At 35.6% G+C, this 22,207-nt stretch overlaps 1 protein-coding gene across 5 annotated transcripts in view; it reads left to right on the plus strand.

Annotated features, from left to right (window-relative positions):
* ABCA14 (ATP binding cassette subfamily A member 14) overlaps positions 1 to 22,207 on the plus strand; it is a 205,015-nt gene that overhangs the window by 177,262 nt on the left and 5,546 nt on the right. For 3 of the 5 annotated variants that reach the window (XM_023616173.2, XM_070232208.1, XM_001491761.6), the window contains 7 exons: positions 5,519 to 5,680; positions 8,335 to 8,510; positions 11,289 to 11,414; positions 11,640 to 11,834; positions 19,522 to 19,709; positions 20,402 to 20,572; positions 20,946 to 21,136. In XM_023616173.2, coding sequence (XP_023471941.2) covers positions 5,519 to 5,680; positions 8,335 to 8,510; positions 11,289 to 11,414; positions 11,640 to 11,834; positions 19,522 to 19,709; positions 20,402 to 20,572; positions 20,946 to 21,136 — 1,209 coding nt within the window. The remainder of the gene's footprint in view (positions 1 to 5,518; positions 5,681 to 8,334; positions 8,511 to 11,288; positions 11,415 to 11,639; positions 11,835 to 19,521; positions 19,710 to 20,401; positions 20,573 to 20,945; positions 21,137 to 22,207) is intronic. The other 2 variants (XM_070232210.1, XM_070232209.1) reach the window with 1 other exon arrangement.

A 22,207-nucleotide genomic window follows, 5' to 3' on the forward strand; every position in this document is an offset into this window, starting at 1 on the left:
ATTCCATTTATAATAGCATCTAAAAGAATTACTTAGGAAAAATTCTGACCAAGGGGGTAAAAAATTTGTGTGCTGAAAACTACAAAACATTGCTGAAAGAAATTAAAGAGAATCTAAGTAACTGGAAAGACACGTGTCCATGGATTAGAAGACTTAGCAATGTTAAGATGACACTACCTAAAGCTATCTACAGATTCAACACAATCCCAATAAAAATTCTAACAGCATTTTTTCTGCAGAAATGAAAAAGCCAATCCTCAAACTCATATGGAATTGTGATGGACCCAGAATGACCAATCTAGAAAAAACTATCTAGAAAAAGAATAAAGTTAAAGATCTCAGACTTCGTGACTTCAAAACTTACAGCAATTAAAACAAGTACTGGCACAAGGACATACATATCGACCAATGAAATAGAATAGAGAGCCCAGAATTAAATGCTCACATATATGGTAAATTAATTTTCTACAAGGTGCCAAGACCATTCAATGGGGGAAATGACAGTTTTTTCAACAAATACCACTGTGAAAACTAAATATCCACATCAAAAGAGTGAAAGTTGGATCCTATCTGATACCATACATAAAAATTAACTCAACATATATCAATGACCCACATATAAGAGCTGAAACCATAAAGCTCTTGGAATAAAAAGGGGTAAATCTTCGTAACTTTGGATTTGGCAGTGAATTCTTAGACATGACACTGAAAGCACAAGCAACAAAAGAAAAAGTATATAAACTAGATATCATCAAAATAAAAAATTTTTACATATCAAAGAATATTATCAAGGAATTGAAAAGAAACCTACAGATTGGAGAAAATACTTGAAAATCATGTATCTAGTAAAGATCTTGTATGTAGAAAATATAACGGACTCATAACTCAACAACAAAAAGACAAATGTCTAAATAAAAAAATGTGCGAAGAACTTGAGTTAGACATTTCTCCAGGGAAGATATACAAATGGCCAAGAAGTACATGAAAAGATGCTCAACATCATTAGTCCTTAGGGAAATGTAAATCAAAACAAGAAAGAGATACTACTTCACACCCATTATGATGGTGATTATTTTTTTAAAAATGACATGTTTTGGCAAGAACGGGGAGAAATTAGAAACCCTGTGCATTACTTGTGGGAATGTAAAATGGTGACACTACTGTGGGAAAGAGTCTGGGAGTTTTTCTAAAGGTTAAAGATGGAACTACCATATGACCTAGCAATTCTACTCCTGGGTATGTAGTGAAAAAAATTTAAATCAAGGACTCAAAAAGATATTTGTATACCAGTGTTCATAGGAGCATTATTCATGATAGCTAAAAAGTGGGAACAATCCAAGTGTCCATCAACAGATAAATGGATAAACAAAATGTGGTACATATATACAATGGAATATTATTCAGCCACAAAAAGGAATAAAATTTTTATATATGCCACATCATGGATGGAACTTGACAACATTATGCTAAGTGAAATAGGCCAGACACAGGAGGACAAATATTGTATATTTCCACTTCCTAGAATAGGAAAATTCATATAGACAGAAGTAGAATAAAGGTTACCAGAATAGGGGACAGGAAAGCAGGGAGAGTTATTATTTAATGGGTACAGAGTTTTTGTTGGGAAGAATGAAAAAGTTTTGGGTATAGGTAGTGGTGATAATTATACAATAATGTAAATATATTTGTTGCCTGTATTGAATATATTTATTGTACTGAATTGTACACTTACAAGTAGTTATAATGATAAATATGTATATTTTACAATTTAAAAAGATATATGAACAACTATATGCCATTGATTTTTTTGTAGACACATAGATAAGATTAAGGATATTACTTTCATTTCCAAGTTTTTATAATGCACAGATTTTAAATTTTAAAAAATACTTTTTTCTTTTGCATTAGTGAGATGATCATGTAGTTTTTCTGCTTAATGTGGTGATATTCAATAATTAATTTTTAATGTTAAACCAACTCCATATTCCTATAATAACCAAACTTGGTTGTATTATCCCTTATTATATATTTCTGGATCCAATTTGTTAATAGTTTATAACAAAATTTTGTGTTAATGTCCGTGAGACAGACTGACCTGTAATTTTCCTTTCTTATAACGTTCTTAGATTTTGATAGCAACATTATGCTGGCCTGATATAAAAAGTTAAGGAATAGTCCTTTGCATTCACTAAAAGATTTTTTCATATAAGGTTGGTGTTATCTAAAGATTTCCATTTGCATTTGGGCATGAATCAAGGATGCTATCTGTCATTTCTATGTTCAACATTGGACTTAAGGTTTTAGTCATTGCAATAATCAAGAAAATAAAGTTGTAAGGACTGGAAAAAGAAGGAATAGAATGTCATTATTTGCAGATGACATTTTTGTGTACATAGAAAATCTAAAATAATTACAGATAACCTGTGCAAACTAGTGACTGAATTTTGCAAGGTTAGTGATATAATTGATATACAAAAATAGGTTTTATTTAGAAAATGAAATTTAAGAAGATAACCACTAAAATGGTTAAGAAGATACCACTAAAACTCACATAGTCAGAAATAAATCTAATGATGTGCAACATTTATACCATCCAAGATGACAAAACTTTACTGATTTTCTACTACCTAAAAAGGTGGAGGAACTTATATCAGACCAATCCTCCAACACTTAACAATTATAAACTATGGACCAATTTTTAAAAAGTTGAATGTACTTCACAATGACTAAAAGTAGGCAGAAACTAGAAGGGAGTTCACACTTGGAATGAAAAAGTGTGAGTTTCTTATTTTTATTGCTTTTATCCTAAGGACAGGCTATAATTTGGAGGTATGGCATAGCTAAAACCCAGATCATTACACTGGTACATTCTTATAAACTTTTAAGGAAAAAAAATACCAATACTATACAAAATATTTTCGAAAATAAAGGAAGAGAGAATATTTCCCAACTCATTTCACTAGGTTAGTAAAAACTAACAGAACCATACATTTGGAATTTGAGAAATACATATAAAAGTAACTAGACAAAGAATAAACCAAATATATATATATTATTATATTTATTATATTTATTATATATGTTATATATTATATATATAACAGGTTAGTGGTTACCAGAGGAGAAGGGGGTTGGGGGTGAGCAAAAGGGGTAAAGAGGCTCAGAAGTAGGGTGACAGATAAAAATTAGACTATTGGTGTGAGCACGATGCAGTCTATACAGAAACTGATAAACAATAATGTACCTCTGAAATTACATAATGTTATAAACCATTATGACCTCAATAAAATAATTGAAAAAAATATAAAAAATCAGAATAAATCCAAGAAAAGTAGAAGGAATTGCATAATATGGATAAGAGTAGAAACTAAAGAAATAGGAAACAAAAATAAAAGAGAGCACCAGAAGAGCCAAAGATTGGTTCTTTGGAAAGATTATAACATTGACACGACTCTGGTAATTTAATAAAGAAAACAAAAGGTCCAAATAAATAGTCTTAGGAATAAAATGGAGACATAAATATAGATGCTGCAGACATTAAAGAGACAAGATGATTTGATAAATAATTTTAAGATGACACGTTTGAATATTTAGAATAATTAGATAGAATTGTATAAAAAATAACTTCCCAACACTTTATCAAGAAGAATTATAAAATGTAAATGGTCCTATGAACCATTAAAGAAATTAATCGTTAGTTAAAAATCTTTCTACAAAGAAAACATGAGGCCCATATTGCTGAATTAGTAAGTTTTATGAAATATGTGAAAAATAGAATTCTAATCTAATACAAACCCTTTTAGAGACCGGGAGGAAAAATAGCCTCTCTATTCATTCTACGAAGTTAGTATAACTTTGACATCATACATAGAAAAGAATAGAAGAAAAGAAATTTAGAATTAATAAAAGAAAGGAAAAAGTAATTCATTATAATCAAACTGGATTTTTCCTAGTAATGCAGAGTAGACTTAATGGACTAATAATAAGACTCAGAAAGTCTATTAATGCAATGCATATTAATAAATTAATAGGGGAAAATCTTGATATATGCAAAAATGTCATTCAAAAACATCCAATGGTGATTCATAATAACATTTCTTAATAAGTAGGAAAAATCTTCCATATCTTTGTAAAGGGTATTTGCAAAAAATATACAACAAATATTGTACTCGGTGCTGAATCATTTAAAACATTCCCTTTAAAATCCACATTACACCTAAGGTCCTGGTCAGTGCAGTAATAGGTACAAATAAAGGAGATGAGATTAGAAAGGAAGAAACTAAACTCATTATTCAGAGATGATGTGAAAATCAAGACACTTTTATCAGAAATATGGAGAATGTATAAGAAGGCAATCCAAAACAGCAGACAGCAGGTTGACTTTTCTCTAGACCGTGTAGAGAGACTTAGTATTCAGCCATTATGCACAAGATGGCCACACTCTTTACGATTTGTATTCAATCTAGTTGGTTGTTATTCTACTCTTATTGGTCAATACACATGCTGAACTGGAAGATAAATATTTTTAAATAGTATTCATGCATTTACAACACATTTTTCTCGGTTTTTATCTTCCCACTCCACTCATATGGTGTCCTTCAACAATTTGTCAGCTAGGGAATTATATTACTCTTCTTTATCCAGGAAGATTGTCCTTTACTCCTTAGAGGTGAGAGAATATTTATGTACTCTATAGAGAGAGGCTAAAATACTTTATAACATTAGTCACTTGTTATTTTTGGCATCTACTCAAGTGACCAATCGATGTCCAGAATTCTTTCCAGCTACCAGAGTATATGTATATACACCGTTTGTTACCCTCTTTGGGGCAGGCTTGGTATGACTTTACCACTTCAAAAATTTATGTCTTAGAAATTCACTCATCCTCTATCACCCTTGGTTGGCCACTTCTCTTTTGCCCAAGTCTTTCAAATATGTTTTTTGCTCAGACATATAATTTTATCTTTAGTCCCCAAAATCTGAACTCAGTCTTGAAGTCCTACAATGACAATTCATAACGTTAACTCTTAACCATATTTTATATTTCTTTATATATATTCATCAACTATTATACACATTAATATCTAGAGAAACCTCAGTTAGCTTTAAGCATAGGTCTCTGAGATGTTATCTCCTTTCAAGGGATAAAATATTTCTTATCTCTTTCCCACTATTGAGTCCTAGGCCAAATTTCCTCTTCCAACTGTGTCTTTATTATCATGTAGGACAAGAAATAATCAGTATGGGTTTTCTGTTCACCTCAGGTGACAAGAAGATAGATTATATGAATATCAACTTTCTCCAAATGATTTTCCAATGCTGTAATTATAAACACAAACTATGCTGCAAGACCTCATGGATTGTATACTTAGTGGCAAGATTTTAGAGTTTTTTGAGTATAGTAGTATGGCTTTGTAATTTTCTCAGTTTGATTTGATCAACTGGAGGGAGATTTTGTTTTCCTGGGGCAATTCATTTCATATCAAGCATGTTAATATTATCATCCTTTTAATAACAGACAGGGAAGCTGCTTCTAAAAGTCTCCTGCTTAGAGGATTGATGGTGATACCCATGCATAACCTTGGGATGAGCATTAGCAAATACTATGATATCCAGGAGAGGAAGGTGCTGTGTTCCTCAACAAGCACTCCTCCTGCCCACCTAAATTGTGATAAAATAGGTAAGTATCTGGGGCTCTCCAAGGCTCATTAGAGTTACTATTAGTTAGTTACTTACTGCATTTGAATAGCTCTACCTACATTATTTTGAATCTTCACAATAACTAGTCGTTATGTGTTGTTATCCTCACTTTAAGAAAACTAAAGCTTATACAAAATTGAATCACTTACTCTATGTCACACAGCTTATACAAGTTAGAGCTAAGATTCAAAGCTTATATGCATAATGCATTTTCTCATGGGAAAGAATCTCCATGGATGAATGGATAAAGAAAATGTGGCATATATAAACAATAGAATATTATTCAGCCATAAAAAGGGAAATCTTGCTATTTGAGACATATGGATACACCTTGAGGGCATTATGCTAAGTGAAAATAAGTCAGTCAGAGAAAGACAAATACCATATGATCTCACATGTATGTTGAATCTAAAAAACAAACAAACAAACAAACAGCCTGAACTCATAGATACAGAGAACATATTGGTGGTTGCCAGAGGCAGGGGGTGTGGAGTGTGCAAAATGGGTGAAGGGGGTCAAAAGGTACAGTTATAAAATAAATAAGTCATGGGTATGTAATGTACAGCATGGTGACTATAGTTAATAATACTGTATTGTATATTTGAAAGTTGCTGAGAGAGTATCTTAAAAGTTTATATCACAAGAAAAAAAATTTGTAATTGTGTGGTGATGGCTGTTAACTAGTCTTATTGTGGTGACCATTTTTCAATATACATAAATATTAAATCATTAGGTTATATACCTGAAGCTAATATAATGTTCTATGTCAATTAAATCTCAATTAAAAAAAGACAATCAAAAAATAAGCATGGGTGCTGGCCCCATGGCCGAGTGGTTAAGTTCATGTGCTCTGCTTTGGCAGCCCAGGGTTTTGCTGGTTCAGATCCTGGGCGTGGACCTAGCACTGCTCATCATGCCATGCTGAGGCAGCATCCCACATAGCAGAGCCAGAAGGACCTGCAACTAGAATATGCAACTATGTACAGGGGGGCTTTGGGGAGAAAGAAGAAGAAGGAAGAAGGAGAAGGAGGGGGAGGGGGGGAGGAGGAGGGGGAGGGGGAGGAGGAGGAGGAGCAGGAGGAGAAGAAGAAGAAGAAGAAGAAGGAGAAGAAGAAGAAGAAGAAAAGAGAGGATTGGCAACAGATATTAGCTCAGGTGCCAATTTTTTTTTAAAAAAGCATAAAAAAAGATTCAAACCTACAGATTCAAGAAACTGGATAAATTACAAATAGATTAAAACCAAAGAAATCTATGCCAAGAGACACTATAATCAAAACTAAAAACAATAAAAACATCTTGAAAGCAGCTACAGAAAAACGATGCCTTATCTATAAGGGAAAAACAGTTCCCTAATTTATAGAAGATTTCTCATCAGAAGCCATGAAGACCAGAGGAAGTGGCATGTGATTTTCAAGTGCTGAAATACAATAATTTTCAACTCAAAATTCTATATACATAGAAAATATCCTTCAGGAGTGAAGGGGAAATCAAGACATTTTCAGATGAAGGAAATCTACAGGACTTTTGTCACCAGTAGAAACCCTAAAAGAATGACTAACAAAAGTTCTATAAACAAATTCAATGATAAAAGAAGGAATTGTGGAACATCAAGAAAGAAGAAGGAACAACAGAAAGAGTAAAAATATGGGTGAATACAATGTACTTTCTTTCTGCTCTTGAGCTTTCTTGAGTCTGGAAGTTAACACAAAAATGATAACATTGTCTGATAATGTTCTCGATGTATATAGAGAAGATATTTAAGACAATTATAAATGGGGAGGTTAAAGGGATATAAATCAAGTGAAGTTTTCTACACTTCACTCAAACTGGTAAAAGGAAGACACCATGATTGTGATAAGCTACATGTGCACAATGTAATGCCTAGAGCCAACACTGTAAAAGGTACGCAAGGTGATACACTAAAAAAAAAAAGACAAAATATAATGTAGTTGAATTTTAAAACTGAACAAAAAATATTGCTAGGTATTTTCAATTTGCAAAAATTCATTGAGTCCTATACTTTGGTGAATTTCTATGTATGTATATAATGTTTTAATAAAAAGTTTTTTTAAAAGGGAGAGTTGATCATCTTCAGCTCCTTGATGTGCCTACTGTTTTCCCTATCATGAATTCAGAACTTTTTCTCATAAGTGATTGGAAAAGTGTCAGCTCTTGGGCACCTACAACCTAGTTTAAATGTTACTGTTCCCTTATAGGTAAGAGTGTTTCATATGTAACACATTCCAGGTGATTCTTCTGCCACTGCCCCATACTTTCAGAACCACCATCTGAAGTATTTTTGGGGAAAAAGGTTTTGGGGCAAGAAGAGCCTCTGCTGCTACCCAGTATTCTGGTTCTGGCTATCTGGTTTATATTAGAAATGGATGCCTAGAAGTATAGCAAGACAAAACTTATGGAATTAAAGGTTTTGCTTCCCTTAAAGGATTTTGAAGATATTTTGCATGACATACAAAGTTATTAAACATACCATTAAATATACTAATTGTGTGCTTATTTGACAACCATTCAATTTGATTCTATAGTACTTCTTGTTTGTTGACTTCTTAGAGTTTTCTCATTGGGTTAATTTTTTAAGTAGGCCTATATCTTTATCTTTGTTGTTGTCATCAACAGCTAAGCTTAACGTATATAGTTTGGATGATGACGCAATTGGGAAATATTTAATTGCAATGGCTGTCACAGGATTTATTTTCTTCCTCATCATTTTCCTTCTGGAGACTGCTTCATGGACCATGAAAACCTTTGTGTTTCGCTATATTTTCTTTGCTATCTACAAGAAATTTAATAAGGTGAGTAGCTTATCTCTTAGATATCTCTAAGAAGAAAAGCATATCTCTACACATGCTTTATTACTGGATTTAGGAATAAAAATCAATCCATGTCGATTGGGATCCATGGGAATCACAGATCTTCATCATAATTTGAATTTTGTGGTTTCTAAACATTATGGCCTCTACCAGTCAGAACATGGTATTTTTTTGTAGTTTGATTATAACAGAAAAGCTTTCCCTTGAACATCTCCTGTGTCAGAAAACCATTCCCTCCCCACATTGCCCCTTCACCCTAACTTGGCCCCTGGATAATTCTAACAAACTGCCAGGTGATGTTGATTTTGCTGGCCTGCAGAATGCATATTTGATTGTAAGGCTCTACAGCGGTTGTTCTCACCCTTTGGCAGGTATCAGTCTTCTGTAGGGCCTCTGAAAATACAAATTGCTGGTCTCTGTCCCATGAGTTTCTGATTTAGTGGATCCTAGGTAGGGCCTGAAAACTTGCACATGTAATACATTCCCAGATGATTCTTCTCTCATGCTCTACACTTTGAGAACCACTGTCTGAAGTATTTTCAGAGAAAAGAATATTTTGAGGCAAAATAAACCTCTCTTTTACCAAAATAAAATGAAATTGTATGACTCTCCCATAAGCTAAGACCTCAGTCTAAATTCCTGCCACTCCAGTGTGGTTTTTCTTCACATTGTGCAGCACAGGTCTGACTCCGTAGGTACTCAAGAATCAATGTGTGTGAGGAAGGAATGAATGATGGCACTTAAGTGAGACGTGAAAGGCAGAGAGTATCCAGGATGTGCCTTTAGAGGTGGGACAGATACAGAGCAAAGGCCCAGCCCTGGTGTCATCAGTGGAGCCAGCACCTGGTGTCCAAATCCTATGAAAGTCTTCCATTCAGCTGACCCATTAATCTACAAGATTAAGTAGGGAGTTTCCCAATGGGTGGGAAGAGCCCAGGGATTGGAGAGTCAGGCTAAGTGAGCAAGCAAATAGCTGGTTAGCACCAGCAACATTGCTTATAGGAAGCAAAGTTCAATGCTCAAGGCCGAGGTGATCGTACATTCCAAAGATATACCTCAGGAACCTACTATGTGCCTATCACACTAGATGCTGGACAGGACTAAGATTCCTGAGAGGGGTCCAGGAGGAACAAACAGATCCCCAGACTTGGAGGAGAGATGAAAGGAGACCTCCATAGAGATAAAAGAGAAAGGGCTTAGGACCGGGACCAAGTCAGGGCTCAGACATATACCAGCCAATGAAATATGTGCTCTGCTAAAAGGAAATGCAAAATGCTGAAAGTGCATCTAGGTGTCACCAAAACAAGCTTTGCGCATTTGATGACTCTTGAAGAAGTGAGTTCAAGGCAGAGAGGTCAACTTATACACAAACAAGGATATGGGAAACATTCAAGAAGATATTCAGCATGTCTGGAGCCAAGTCCAGGTGTTGACAGGCAGAGCAAGATGATTACAAAAGATGCTAGGGTCCAAAGCAGGAAAGGCCTCACAAGTGCCAGGCTAAGGATCTTGAACTTCATTCTGAGGGCAATAGAGAGTCGTGGGAATGAGGAATTCAATGGCAAAATTATCTAGACTTGGAATTTTCTTTGGGGTAAAGCTTGTAACAATAGTTTCAAATTACATGACATTGGAGTACACAGGGTTTCTATTCTTTTCTTATTTTGTACTTTTGAAGGAATGTGTCAATTTCATCTAAAGAATCAAATGTATTGACAAATTTGTGCACAGTATCTTTTTATTTTGCACTTAACAGCTGTTTGTAGTTTGCGGGTTTTCTTCCCACCACCTTTTTTCTTGATTACCCTTGCTAGGATTTTAACCAATTTTATTAATCTCTTCAAGGGAACGACTTTTGAATTTTTGACTTCTCTGTTACCGGTTTTATTTTCTATTTCATTGATTTCTTTTCTTACCTTTATTTTTCTGTCCTACTCTCTTATGAGGCCATAATTTGAGACTAATACCTAAAAAGAATATTACAAAGCAGAAAAATTACAGATGAATCATGCTTATGGACACAGATGCAAAAATCCTTCACAAAAATGTTAGCAATGACTGGTAAGGTTTATTACAGGAATGCAGGGATAGTGAAACATTTTAAGATCAATCACCACACTAATAAAATGTAATTCACTATATTAATAAGGAAGATGAGAAAAACAATGCTATCACCGTTTCTATACAAGAGTTTACTGCAGGTCTTAGTGAAATAGGGCAAAAAAAGAAATGATACGCATAAAGCTTTGAAAAAGACGTAAAATTGATTATTTATAAATGGCTGGAATGTGTACATAGATAATTTAAAGAAATGAAATATTAGAATTAATATTGCTGAATAAAGTCAGTGTAGAAAAATCAGTTATGTATCTATATAAAAGCCACAAACAAAAAGTGAAATGTAAAATGATGCCATTTGAATAGGATAAAAACAAAAATATCTAGGAATAAATCTAATAGAAGTTATGCAATGCCTTTACTGGAAAATTACAAAACACTATTGAGAGATCAAAGAAGACCTATATAAATGAAGGAATATAACATATTGTTGCTTTGGACAACTCAGTAATGGGAAGATGACAGATTTCCTCTAAATTGTTCTAAAGAATCAATGCAATCTCAATCAAAATTCTAGTGGGTATTTTTGTGCATGCATGTGTATATGTGGAAGATGATCAGCTGATTCTAAAGTCTTCATGGAAGACTAGACCAGATGTCTAAAGGACATCCATCTCCATGATTCTTATTTTGAAAATATAGGATAGAGTGGCCAGCGAATTATCTGGGGAATCTGAAGATGAAGATGTACAACGTGAAAGAGAGAGGATCCTGGAGAATGCTCCAGAGTTGCTGAATTCCACAGTGCTTGTTAAGGAACTCACAAAGGTAATGTTATTCAATGGCCAACTTATGATGGTTTTATTCCCTCTAAAGAGCAGGTCACTAGTGTCAAGGACTCACTGTGATTCTTTGGGATCTATGTGTACTCCCCAAATAGAATAGAAGAGTTCTTGTGAAATTGTCTAATGTAGTGGTCCATAGGGGTCTGACATATTGTTTGTGTTTGACCTATAACTATTCTTTACTAAATTGTTTTCCATATTTTTTAAGATATATTTTGCATGGCCAGCCATGTTGGCTGTGAGAAATATCTCTGTTGCAATCCAAAAGGAGGAGTGCTTTGGGTTGCTTGGATTAAATGGAGCTGGAAAAACTACTACTTTCAAAATTTTGACTGGAGAGGAGACTGCTACCTCTGGGGATGTGTTTATTGAGCAGATCAGCATCACCAAAGATCTCCGAAAGGTAAGACAGTATTACTGTCTGAGATGTTAGAAGCATGATGACTTGTATGGTGAAGTTAAGAGGCAGGTCATGGGAGATGACAGGTAGGAATCTTGGTAGCGTTGATTATTGATACTGTTGACTCAGCCAGTGGATTCTAGAAAGAGAAATACATTTTTGAGGGGAGGTGGTGAGGCAATAAGAGCAGCCTTACCCTGTGAATCTAGGACAAGATTGTCTGTAGTGTGTTTTGAAACTATTGGAGAGCAAGATAGTGGAATAGGAGGCTTCCATCTTTTCCTCCTTCCATGGATGCAGCAAGCGTCCACACAGGGATCAATTCTCTCTGAGAGAAATCTAGGAACTAGTTGAGAGACTCCTACACACCACACAACTGAGAAAATGCCCACACTGAAACGGGTAGGATAAGCTGAGATACACTGGCACCATAAACCCCACTCACAAACCAGTGCCTTACATTCAGGAGGGAACCCCCAACTCCCAGCTTCTCCCCAAGGAGTGAAGGGTTTGGGACCACACATCTAGCTCCTCAACTTTTCGGCTGCCATCCAAGGGATTGGCTCTCAAATCACCCAGCTCTTGAGGCTGACAGGACATGGCATTCATGAGTATCCCAGGGCCGCAGAGAACAAAAAGGCAGTTTCAACAGGTGCATAAGCACACGTAGTGGCTATTCCCCATGGCTCACATAGAGCAAGTAGGCAAATATACCCAGCTCCCAGTTTCTTGCCAAAGGGGCTTGACTGCATATCTAATGTCCCAACATTCCTACCTGCTGCTCACAGGTTAAACTTCAAATTAGCCTGCATCTGGGAGCTGATGGCACAAGCAATTAGTATTCCTCTGGGAGCCTGAATGGGCGTGTGAGCATATCCTCAGCCTTCAGGGCACTGACAGGACTTGGCATGTCCTAATCTCCTAGGGCCACTAACATACTCCATGGTTTGGACAAACACAAAGGTTTAAGAGGCTCTGAGAATCTCTGGCCAGGCTGATTGGTGATTTCATCTGCTACACAATGTCAATCTGTCTACACTGGGCGAGTTGGCTGTCTTATCTAATGCGCAGAAACCAAGTACAGAGAGTCAGGGAAAATGAAGAGACAAGGAAATATGTTCCAAATAAAAAAAACAAGATAAATCTCCAGAAAAAAAGACCCTAACAAATGGAGACAAGTGATTTATCTGACAGAGAATTCAAAACAACTATCATAAATATGCTAACCAAGTTGAGCAACAAAATGAGAACTTCAAGAAAGAGATGGAAGATACACAAAAATACCAAATAGAAATCATAGATCTGAAGTCTTTCATCTCCTTGGTTAAGTTAATGGCTAAGTATTTTATTCTCTTTGATGCTATTGTAAATGGAACTGTTTTTGGATTTTTTCATTGTTGTTGTATAGACATGCAACAGATTTTTGCATGTGGACTTTGTATCCTGCTGTTTTGCTGAATTCATTTATTCTAATAGGTTTTTTTTTTTTATGGAATCTTTAAGGTTTTCTAAGTGTAAGATCATTTCATGTGCAAACGGAGACAATTTTACTTCTTCCTTTTTTATTTGGTTGCCTTTTATTTCTTTTTCTTGCCTAATTGATCTGAATAAGACTTCAGTACTGTGTTGAGTAGGAGTGATGTGAGTGGGCACTCTTGTCTTACTCCTGATCTTAGAGGAAAAGCTTTTAATCTTTCACAGTTGAGTATGATGTGTGCTGTGGGTTTTTCATATATGGTTTTTATTATGTTGATGCAGTTTCCTTCTATTCCTATTTTGTTGAGTGGTTTTTCTTTGTTTGTTTGGGTTTCTTTGATTTTTACTTTTTATTAAGATTATGATAGTTTACAACCTTGTGAAATTTCAGTTGTACAGTATTGTTTGTCAGTCGTGTTGTAGGTGCACCACATCACCCTTTGTGCCCACCCCTCACTGCCCCTTGCCCCTGGTAACCACTAATCTGTTCTTTTTGTCTACATGTTTAACTTCCACACATGAGTGAAGTTATACAGAGATTGTCTTCTGGCTTATTTCACTTAACATAATACCCTCAAGGTCCATCCATGTTGTTATGAATGGGACGATTTTATCCTTTTTTATGGCTGAGTAGTATTCCAGTGTGTGTGTGTGTGTGTGTGTGTGCGCGCGCGCGCGTGCGCATGCATGTGTGTGTGTATATCTTCTTTATCCAATCATCAGTTGATGTGCACTTAGGTTGCTTCCACATCTTGGCTATTGTAAATAATGCTGCAATGAACAAAGGAGTGCATGGGACTTTTGGAATTGCTGAATTCAAGTTTTTTGGATAGATATGCAGTAGTGGGATGGCTGGGTCATATGGTATTTCTACTTTTAATTTTTTGAGAAATCTTCATACTGTTTCCCACAGTGGCTGCACCAGTTTGCATTCCCACCAGCAGTGTATGAGGGTTCCTTTTTCTCCACAACCTCTCCAACATTTGTCCCTTTTTGTTTTGGTTATTTTTGCCATTCTAAGGGTGTTGAATTTTGTCAAGTGCTTTTTCTGCATCAATTGAGATGATCATGTGCTTTTTTCCTTCATTCTGTTAATGTAGTGTATTACATTGATAGATTTTCATATGTTGAGCCATCCTTGCATTCCAGGAATTAATCCTTCTTGGACATGGTATATAATCCTTTTAATATGCTTCTGAATTTGGTTTACTACTATTTTGTTGAGGATTTTTACGTCAACATTGATAAGGATATTGATCTGTACTTTTATTTTCCTGTAACATCTTTGTATAGCTTTAGTATCAGAGTAATGCTGGCCTCATAGAAGGAGTTGGGAAGTGTTACCTTCTCTTCAGTTTTTTAGAAAAGTTTGAGGTGGATTGCTATTAGTTCTTTATTTTATTATTTTTTTAAAAATCATGATATTTATTTATTTATTTTTTGAGGAAGATTAGCCCTGAGCTAACTACTGCCACTCTTCCTCTTTTTGCTGAGGAAGACTGGCCCTGAGCTAACATCCATGCACATCTTCCTCTATTTTATACATGGGACGCCTACCACAGCACGACTTTTGCCAAGTGGTGCCATATCTGCACCCGGGATCTGAACCAGCGAACCCCGCGCTGCCGAAGTGGAACTTGCGAACTTAACTGCTGTGCCACCATGCCGGCCCCTGGTATTAGTTCTTTAAATGTTTAGAATTCACCAGTGAAGCCATCAGATCTATGGCCTTTTTTTTTTTTTTTTTTTTTGGTCAGATTTTTGATTGCTGTTTGAATCTCCTTACTAGTATAGGTCCATTCAGATTTTCTATTTCTTCATGATTTGATCTTGGTAGGTTTTATGTTTCTAGAAATTTGTGCATTTCCTCCAGATTATCCAATTTCTTGGCATTCAGTTGTTCATTGTACTCTCTTATAGTCCTTTTCTTGTAGTAATATTCTCGCTTTCATTTCTGATTTTAGTAATTTGTCTTCTCTCTTTTTTTTTCCAGTGTAGTTAGCTAGAGTTTTGTCAATTTGGTTGATCTTCTCAAAGAACCAACTTTAGTTTCATTGATTTCTCTATTGTTTTTCTGTTCTCTAGTTCATTTATCTCTGTTCTACTCTTTATTTTTTCCTTCCTTCTGCTAGTTTTGTGTTTAGTTTCTTCTTTTTCTGTTTCCTTGAGTTGTCAAGTTAGATTGTGGATTTGAGATCTTTCTTGTTTTTTAAAGTAAGTGTTTAAAGCTATAATTTGCCCCTCAGCACTGCTTTCACTGGGCCCTGTATGTTTTGGTATGTTTTGTTTTCATTTTCATTTATCTCTAAGTATTTTCTGATGTCCTTAGTGATTTCTTCTTTGAGCCATTGTTTAAGAGTTTGTTGTTTAATTTACACATATTTGTGAATTTTCCAGTTTTACTTTTGTAATTGATTTCTAACTTCATCCCATTGCAGTTGAGAAGGTACTTGGTATGATACCTACCTTTTAAACCTATGGAGACAATTTATGGCCTAACGTATATTCTATTCTGGAAAATGTCCAATTTACACTTGAAAAGAACACATATACTGTTGTTGCTCTGCATATGTCTGTTAAATCTAGTTGGTTAATTGTGTTTTTAAGTCCTTGATTTCCTTATTTGTCTTCTGTCTGGTGGTTCTATCCTTTACAGAGAGTGAGATATTGAAGTATCCAACTAATACTGTAGAACTATCTGTCACTTCATTTCTGTCAGTGTTTGCTTCATATATCTTACAGTCTGTTATTAGGTGCACAGAGATTGATCATTGTTATATCTCCTTGCTGCATTGAAACTTTTATTAATATATTATGTCCTTCTATGTCTCTTGTAATCTTTTTTTTTAAATTTAAAGCTTATTTTGTCTGATATCAGTATAGCAACCCTGTTCTTTTGGTGACTATCTGCATGAAATATCTTTCTCCCTCTTCCCACTTTCAATATATTTGTGTTTTTGGATCTAAATTGAGTCTCTTGTAGATAACATATAGTTGGTCATGTGTATCTAACCATTCTGCCAATCTCTGTCTTTTGATTGGAGAGTTTAATCATATATATTTAAAGTAATTGCCAATAAGAAAGGACTTCCTTCTGTCATTTTGCTATTATTTTCTACATGCCTTATAGCTTTTTTGTACCTCATTTTATGCATTACAGTCTCCTTTTGTATTTAGTTGATTTTTGTAGTGAAATGTTTAAGTTCCTTTCTTGTATCCTTTTGTGCATATTCTATAGCTATTTTCTTTGTGGTTACCATGGTGATTATATCTTTTAGATCTAATTTAAATATAATTTTATAGTTAAAATTACATCTTTATACATTGTGTGACCAAAAAATAAACTAATATAAACTAATAATTCTTTTAAATGAATTGGTCTCTTAAATTATGTAGAAAATAAAATCTGGATTTGCAAACCAAAGTTACTGTAATAGTAGTTATTAGACTAGTAATTTAAAAAATGTGTTAATCTCTTAAATCATGTAGAAAAAGTCAAGTTATAAACTTTTGTTACAATAATACTAACTCTTATTAATAATAAGTGCCTGTATATTTACCTTAATTGAGATCTTTATTTCTTCATGCTGTTTGAGTTATGCTCTAGTGTCCTTTCATTTCACCCTGCAGGACTCCCTTTAGCATTTCTTACAGAGCAGGTCTAATATTAACAAACCCCTTCAGCTTTTGTTTATCTTGGAATGTCTTAATTTCTTGCTTACTTTTGAAGGGCAGTTTTGCCAGATATAGGAATTTTTGTAGAAGTTTTTTCTTTTAGCACTTTGAATATATTGGCCCATTGCCTTCTGACCTTCAAAGTTTCTGATGAGAAATCTGCTCATGATGCTTTTGAGAATCACTTGTATGTGATGAGTCTCTTCTTCTTTACTGCTTTCAAGATTCTCTCTTTGTCTTTGATTTTGAAAAATTTTATTTTAATGTGTCTTGGTGTGGGTCTCTTTGAGTTCATCTTTTTTGGAGTCCGTTGAGCTTCTTGGATATTTATGTTCATGTCTTTCATGAAATTTGGGAAGTTTTTAGCCATCATTTCTTCAAATATTCTCTCTGTCCCTTTCTCATTCTCTTCTTATTCTGGCACTCTAACTATGCCTATATTCATCTACTTGATGGTGTTCCACAGGTCCCATAGGGTCTGTCCACTTTTCTTTAATGTTTTTTCTTTTGGTTTCATGGACTCAATAATTTCCATTGTCCTATCTTTTCATCTGCTGATTCTTTCTTCTGCCTACTTAAATCTGCTTTTGAATCCTTCTAGCGAATTTTTCATTTCACTTATTGTACTGAACAGCTCCACAAGTTCCTTTAGTTTCTCTTTAGGTTTTCTATCTCTTTATTGATATTTCCATTTTGTCCATACATTGTTTTCTTGACTTTCTCCACAGATTTCTTTAATTCTTCAATCATCTTTAAGACAGTCATTTTAAAGTCTTTCTCTCTTTGTAGATCTACCATCAGATCTTTTTCAGGGGCAGTGCCTCTTGATTTATTTCTTTCCTTTAAATGGGCTGTACTTTCCTGTTTGCACCTCTGTGATCAGAACCAGCAATAAGTTATCAGAGCACAGATGCCCAGTATTCGGAGGACAGGATCATTTTTGCCCACTCTGGATCCCCTGTAGTTGTGTGCAAGCTTCTCGAGGAACATGTGCACAGATGCTGCCATGGTGCTGGGGGTGGAGGATGGTAGCTGCTAGTGTGCTAAGAGCTAAGTGAAACTGATTAAAATTAACCACAATTTACAGTCCAAATCTTCCCCTGGAACTGGCAAGCTTTCAATAGACTCCAGAGTTCCAAAATAGTTCTTGGACAGATTCTGCCAGTGTCATTGTTGTCTAGGTGGGAAGATAAATTCCTGGTGCTTCCTACTCTGTCTTCCCAGAATCTCCTGAATCTGTGTTCTTTGTATAGTGTTATGAGTTAACTACTTAATCATTTATTTAACTCATTTATTACCCTTCATTGTTTAAAGTGGTTTTTTCACTATATCCCACATTATTCAAAATATTTTGCAAGATGTGTTGGGTTCTCTTAACCCATGAATTAAAGGTGTAGTCTTATAAATTCATTTTTAAATTTGCAAAATAGAGGTTTAAAAAATATTTATTGTTGATTTTTAATTTAATTACATTCTGGTCAGGAATTTTGTCTGAATATTATATAATTTTTATAATATCTTAAGACTTCCCTTATGAACAATATATGACTGAAATAAGAGCTAGGATCCCAGTTCTGCTCACCTACATCTTAGATGATGCTCATAAATGCATATGGCATATAATAGAGAGACGGAGGGCTCCACTTATAATCCACTCATCTACCACCACTGCCAAAAAGTAGGATGTCACTGAGCCTAACCTACGTATTGCCATTCAGCCTGTCCTTTTATGACACAATTTGATTATGATATCTTGGCATCCCTTGCGACTAAACTAATGAAGACTTTTAGAGAAAAATAAGATCCCAAATTTCCAAAATATCCATCCAATTATTCACACTGGACTTCATACTACTGATTTATATCTCTTTTACTTTTTGAAAGTCGTCAGAGCTTCCTTTAGGCTTACAATGAGCAAAAATTGAGCCAATGGTAGACTAAACTCTATCTCATTCCCCTTTTTCTGTAAATAGGTGTACTGCTTTTATTTCAAGATTATTTTCCATTTATTTCATATATTGGTTATGGACTTATGTAGGGAGATAACTTTATGTTATAGAAATCATCTTGGTCACATACCTTTGTACATTTGTAGTTTTAATACGTGACAACAGCTTACAGTTGCAATGATTCTGTAATCACTGGAGAAAAATTATTTTCAAAAACTCTGTGGGTTCTGGGGCTGGCCCCGTGGCCGAGTGGTTGAGTTCGCCCACTCCGCTGCAGGCGGCACAGTGTTTCATTGGTTCGGATCCTGGGCACGGACATGGCACTGCTCATCAAACCACGCTGAGGCAGCGTCCTACATACCACAACTAGAAGAACCCACAACGAAGAATATACAACTATGTACTGGGGGGCTTTGGGGAGAAAAAGGAAAAAATAAAAAAATAAAATAAAATAAAATCTTAAAAAACTCTGTGGGTTCTAACCTCCTTAGAAGTGTGGGCTGGAGAACCTAAGGTTCTCTATGTTGTCTGTATTTACTATAATCTCAGTGAGATAATTACTTGTGTCTATTGTTATTCTCTTGTTTTAGGTAAGGTCAAAAATTGGCTATTGTCCACAGTTTGATGCCTTGCTGGATTACATGACTGCTCGGGAAATGATGATCATGTATGCCAGGTTGTGGGGGATACCTGAGAAGCAAATTAATCGTTATGTGAATAAGAGGTTGCAAGCACTGAATCTGGAACCACATGCTGACAAGTTTATCTACACTTACAGGTGAGATATTATACTGGTACTCTCATTGCAGCTAATATTGAGGAGCCTCCCGGTGTTTCTGCTCTTTGGAATGGGCGCCCACAGTTTAACCAGAGCTCCACTGACAAACAGAGGCAATGACTGTAAAATAACCTAATGCCCTGCCAATGTTTAGATACCAGTAATAAAGCAGGCCTAGATAGTATCATATCTTCTTTTGCAGAGGTGAAACTCAGAATGCTATGTCTTTTGGAATTCTAGTCAGTGGATTACAAAAAAGAGCATCTTTCTCCCTATCTCTCTTTTGTTCTTTGCCTCTCAGGTAAAGACAGCGTGAGATTCTTTGTATAGGCTTGGCCATTATGTCATTTACGTATCTGGGAATCCCAAGAAACCTCAAGAATAAGAATATAAATTTCACTGATAATGTGGCTAAAATTGATTTTATAATCAAAAGTCACCTTTCTACATTTCAAATGAAAAAGACTTTATTTATATATCTGGATTTGGATCTCGTGCCTTGGTTGAGTCACATATAATCAGCATTTTTAATACCTCTGCTGTCTCCTATGACTCAGCATTTTGGAAATAGGCAAACTGTTTCCTGTAAAGAATGGATCAGATATGTATTAAACAGATGTTTTATGTATTAAATTACTGTAATGTATAGTCATCTTTGCTTCTACTTTCTCTCTCCTTCTTTGACCATGAAGTGGAGGAAACAAACGTAGACTGAGTACTGCTATTGCCCTAATGGGAAAGCCCTCAGTCATCTTCCTGGATGAGCCATCAACTAGCATGGATCCAGTAGCCCGTCGCCTGCTCTGGAACACAGTGTCACGGACACGTGAAAGTGGCAAAGTCATCATCATAACTTCTCACAGGTGTGGCTCATTGGGAACCTTGATTAAGGGTTGGAAGAGTTGCAGTGGCTATGGGAGGGCATTATTTGAGGTTGGCAATATTGGACAGTAAAATTGCCTCAGTATGCACGCTCCTCCTTTATCCTAGTAAATGGAATGGCCAAGAATCCTCATTGAGAGGAGAAGGCAGGAAGTTAGGAGCTGTTCCATTTGAGAATTTGGCCCTCTGCTACTTTGAATTTGAAAATAGCTCCATTTCCCATGATGTTGATGATGGGCAAATGAAACTCTCCATTTCAAAGAGAGTTACAAAATACTGGATATTTGAACTACAGAATGTCTTCCATTGGAGACCTTTTTAGCCTTACATAATTCTGGTATCTTGTTTTGCTAGTATGGAGGAATGTGATGCCCTCTGTACCAGGCTGGCCATCATGGTAAAGGGAAAGTTCGTGTGCCTGGGCAGCCCTCAGCACCTCAAGAACAAGTTTGGCAATGTTTACATCCTGAAGGCAAAGATCAAGGTCGATACAGATGACAATAAATTAGAGGAGTTTAAAGAATTTATTGAAAGAGTTTTCCCAGGTAAATTAGGTTGGTTGTGCTAACTTTGTTAGAGATGTGTTAAATCACATTTGTTGTACTCACCATCCATATGCTGTGGGTCTCCAATAACTATTTCTTGTCAGTTATTTATATTTATCGACCTTCCACATTGAGTTTCTTTTGGAATGCTTGTTCTAATAAACTTCTTGTACCTGTTTGTGCTAAGAAGTTTTCACAAAACCCAGAAATACTCACCAATCTCTTGTGTATTAACTAGTAAGACAGTGGTAGATTAGGGCTGTCCTTATGACTTACATATCTAAAGTGCTATGTTGGAGTGTAAATGCTCAATTGTTTGCTCGTATAATCTGTATTAGGCTGCTAGGGATGCTATAATAAAATACCATAGACTGAATGGCTTAAATAACAGAAATTTCTCACAGTTCTGAGGCTAGAAGTCCAAGATCAAGGTTTCAGGAGGTCTGGTTTCTCCTGAGGCCTTTCTCCTTGGCTCGCAGATGGCTGCCTTCTCACCATGTCCTCACACAGCCTTTTCTCTGTGCATGCACATCTCCAGTGTCTCTTCCTCTTCCTATAAGGACACCAGTCATAGTGAATGAAGGCCCCACCTTTATGACTCATTTAACCTTAATTACCCCCTTAAAGGCCCAATGTCCAAACACAATCACATTTGCGGTTAGGACTTCAGACTATGAATTTTGGAGGGACACAATTCAGTCCAAAACATCATCCATGAAAAGTTTTAAGGTTTTTTCCCCTTGCACTAAAAATGTAACTCTAGTCTTTTGCTGTCTCAGCCAGGATATGGAATTGAAATTCAAACAAAATCCACTAAGCTTTTCTCTCCTTTCAAGAGTAGTATGCTTCTGCATGCTAAAGTCAGTAAGTATATCCCTTTGCCCATATGATACAATACTAGAGACAGCAACTATTTCTTTCTGTCCCTTAGCTGTCTTTCCTAAACATACTGCAGGGACATGGCAAGGTTTTTAATACTTCTGGTTTTTCATCTTAGTTTCCACTCTGCTATGTTGACCAAAATATCAGAGAAGTTCCAATTATGTGTCAGGCTGAGGAGTTGGAAGTTTA

This window comes from Equus caballus, chromosome 13 (genome assembly GCF_041296265.1).
Source record: "Equus caballus isolate H_3958 breed thoroughbred chromosome 13, TB-T2T, whole genome shotgun sequence".
Taxonomy (NCBI): Eukaryota; Metazoa; Chordata; class Mammalia; order Perissodactyla; family Equidae; genus Equus; species Equus caballus.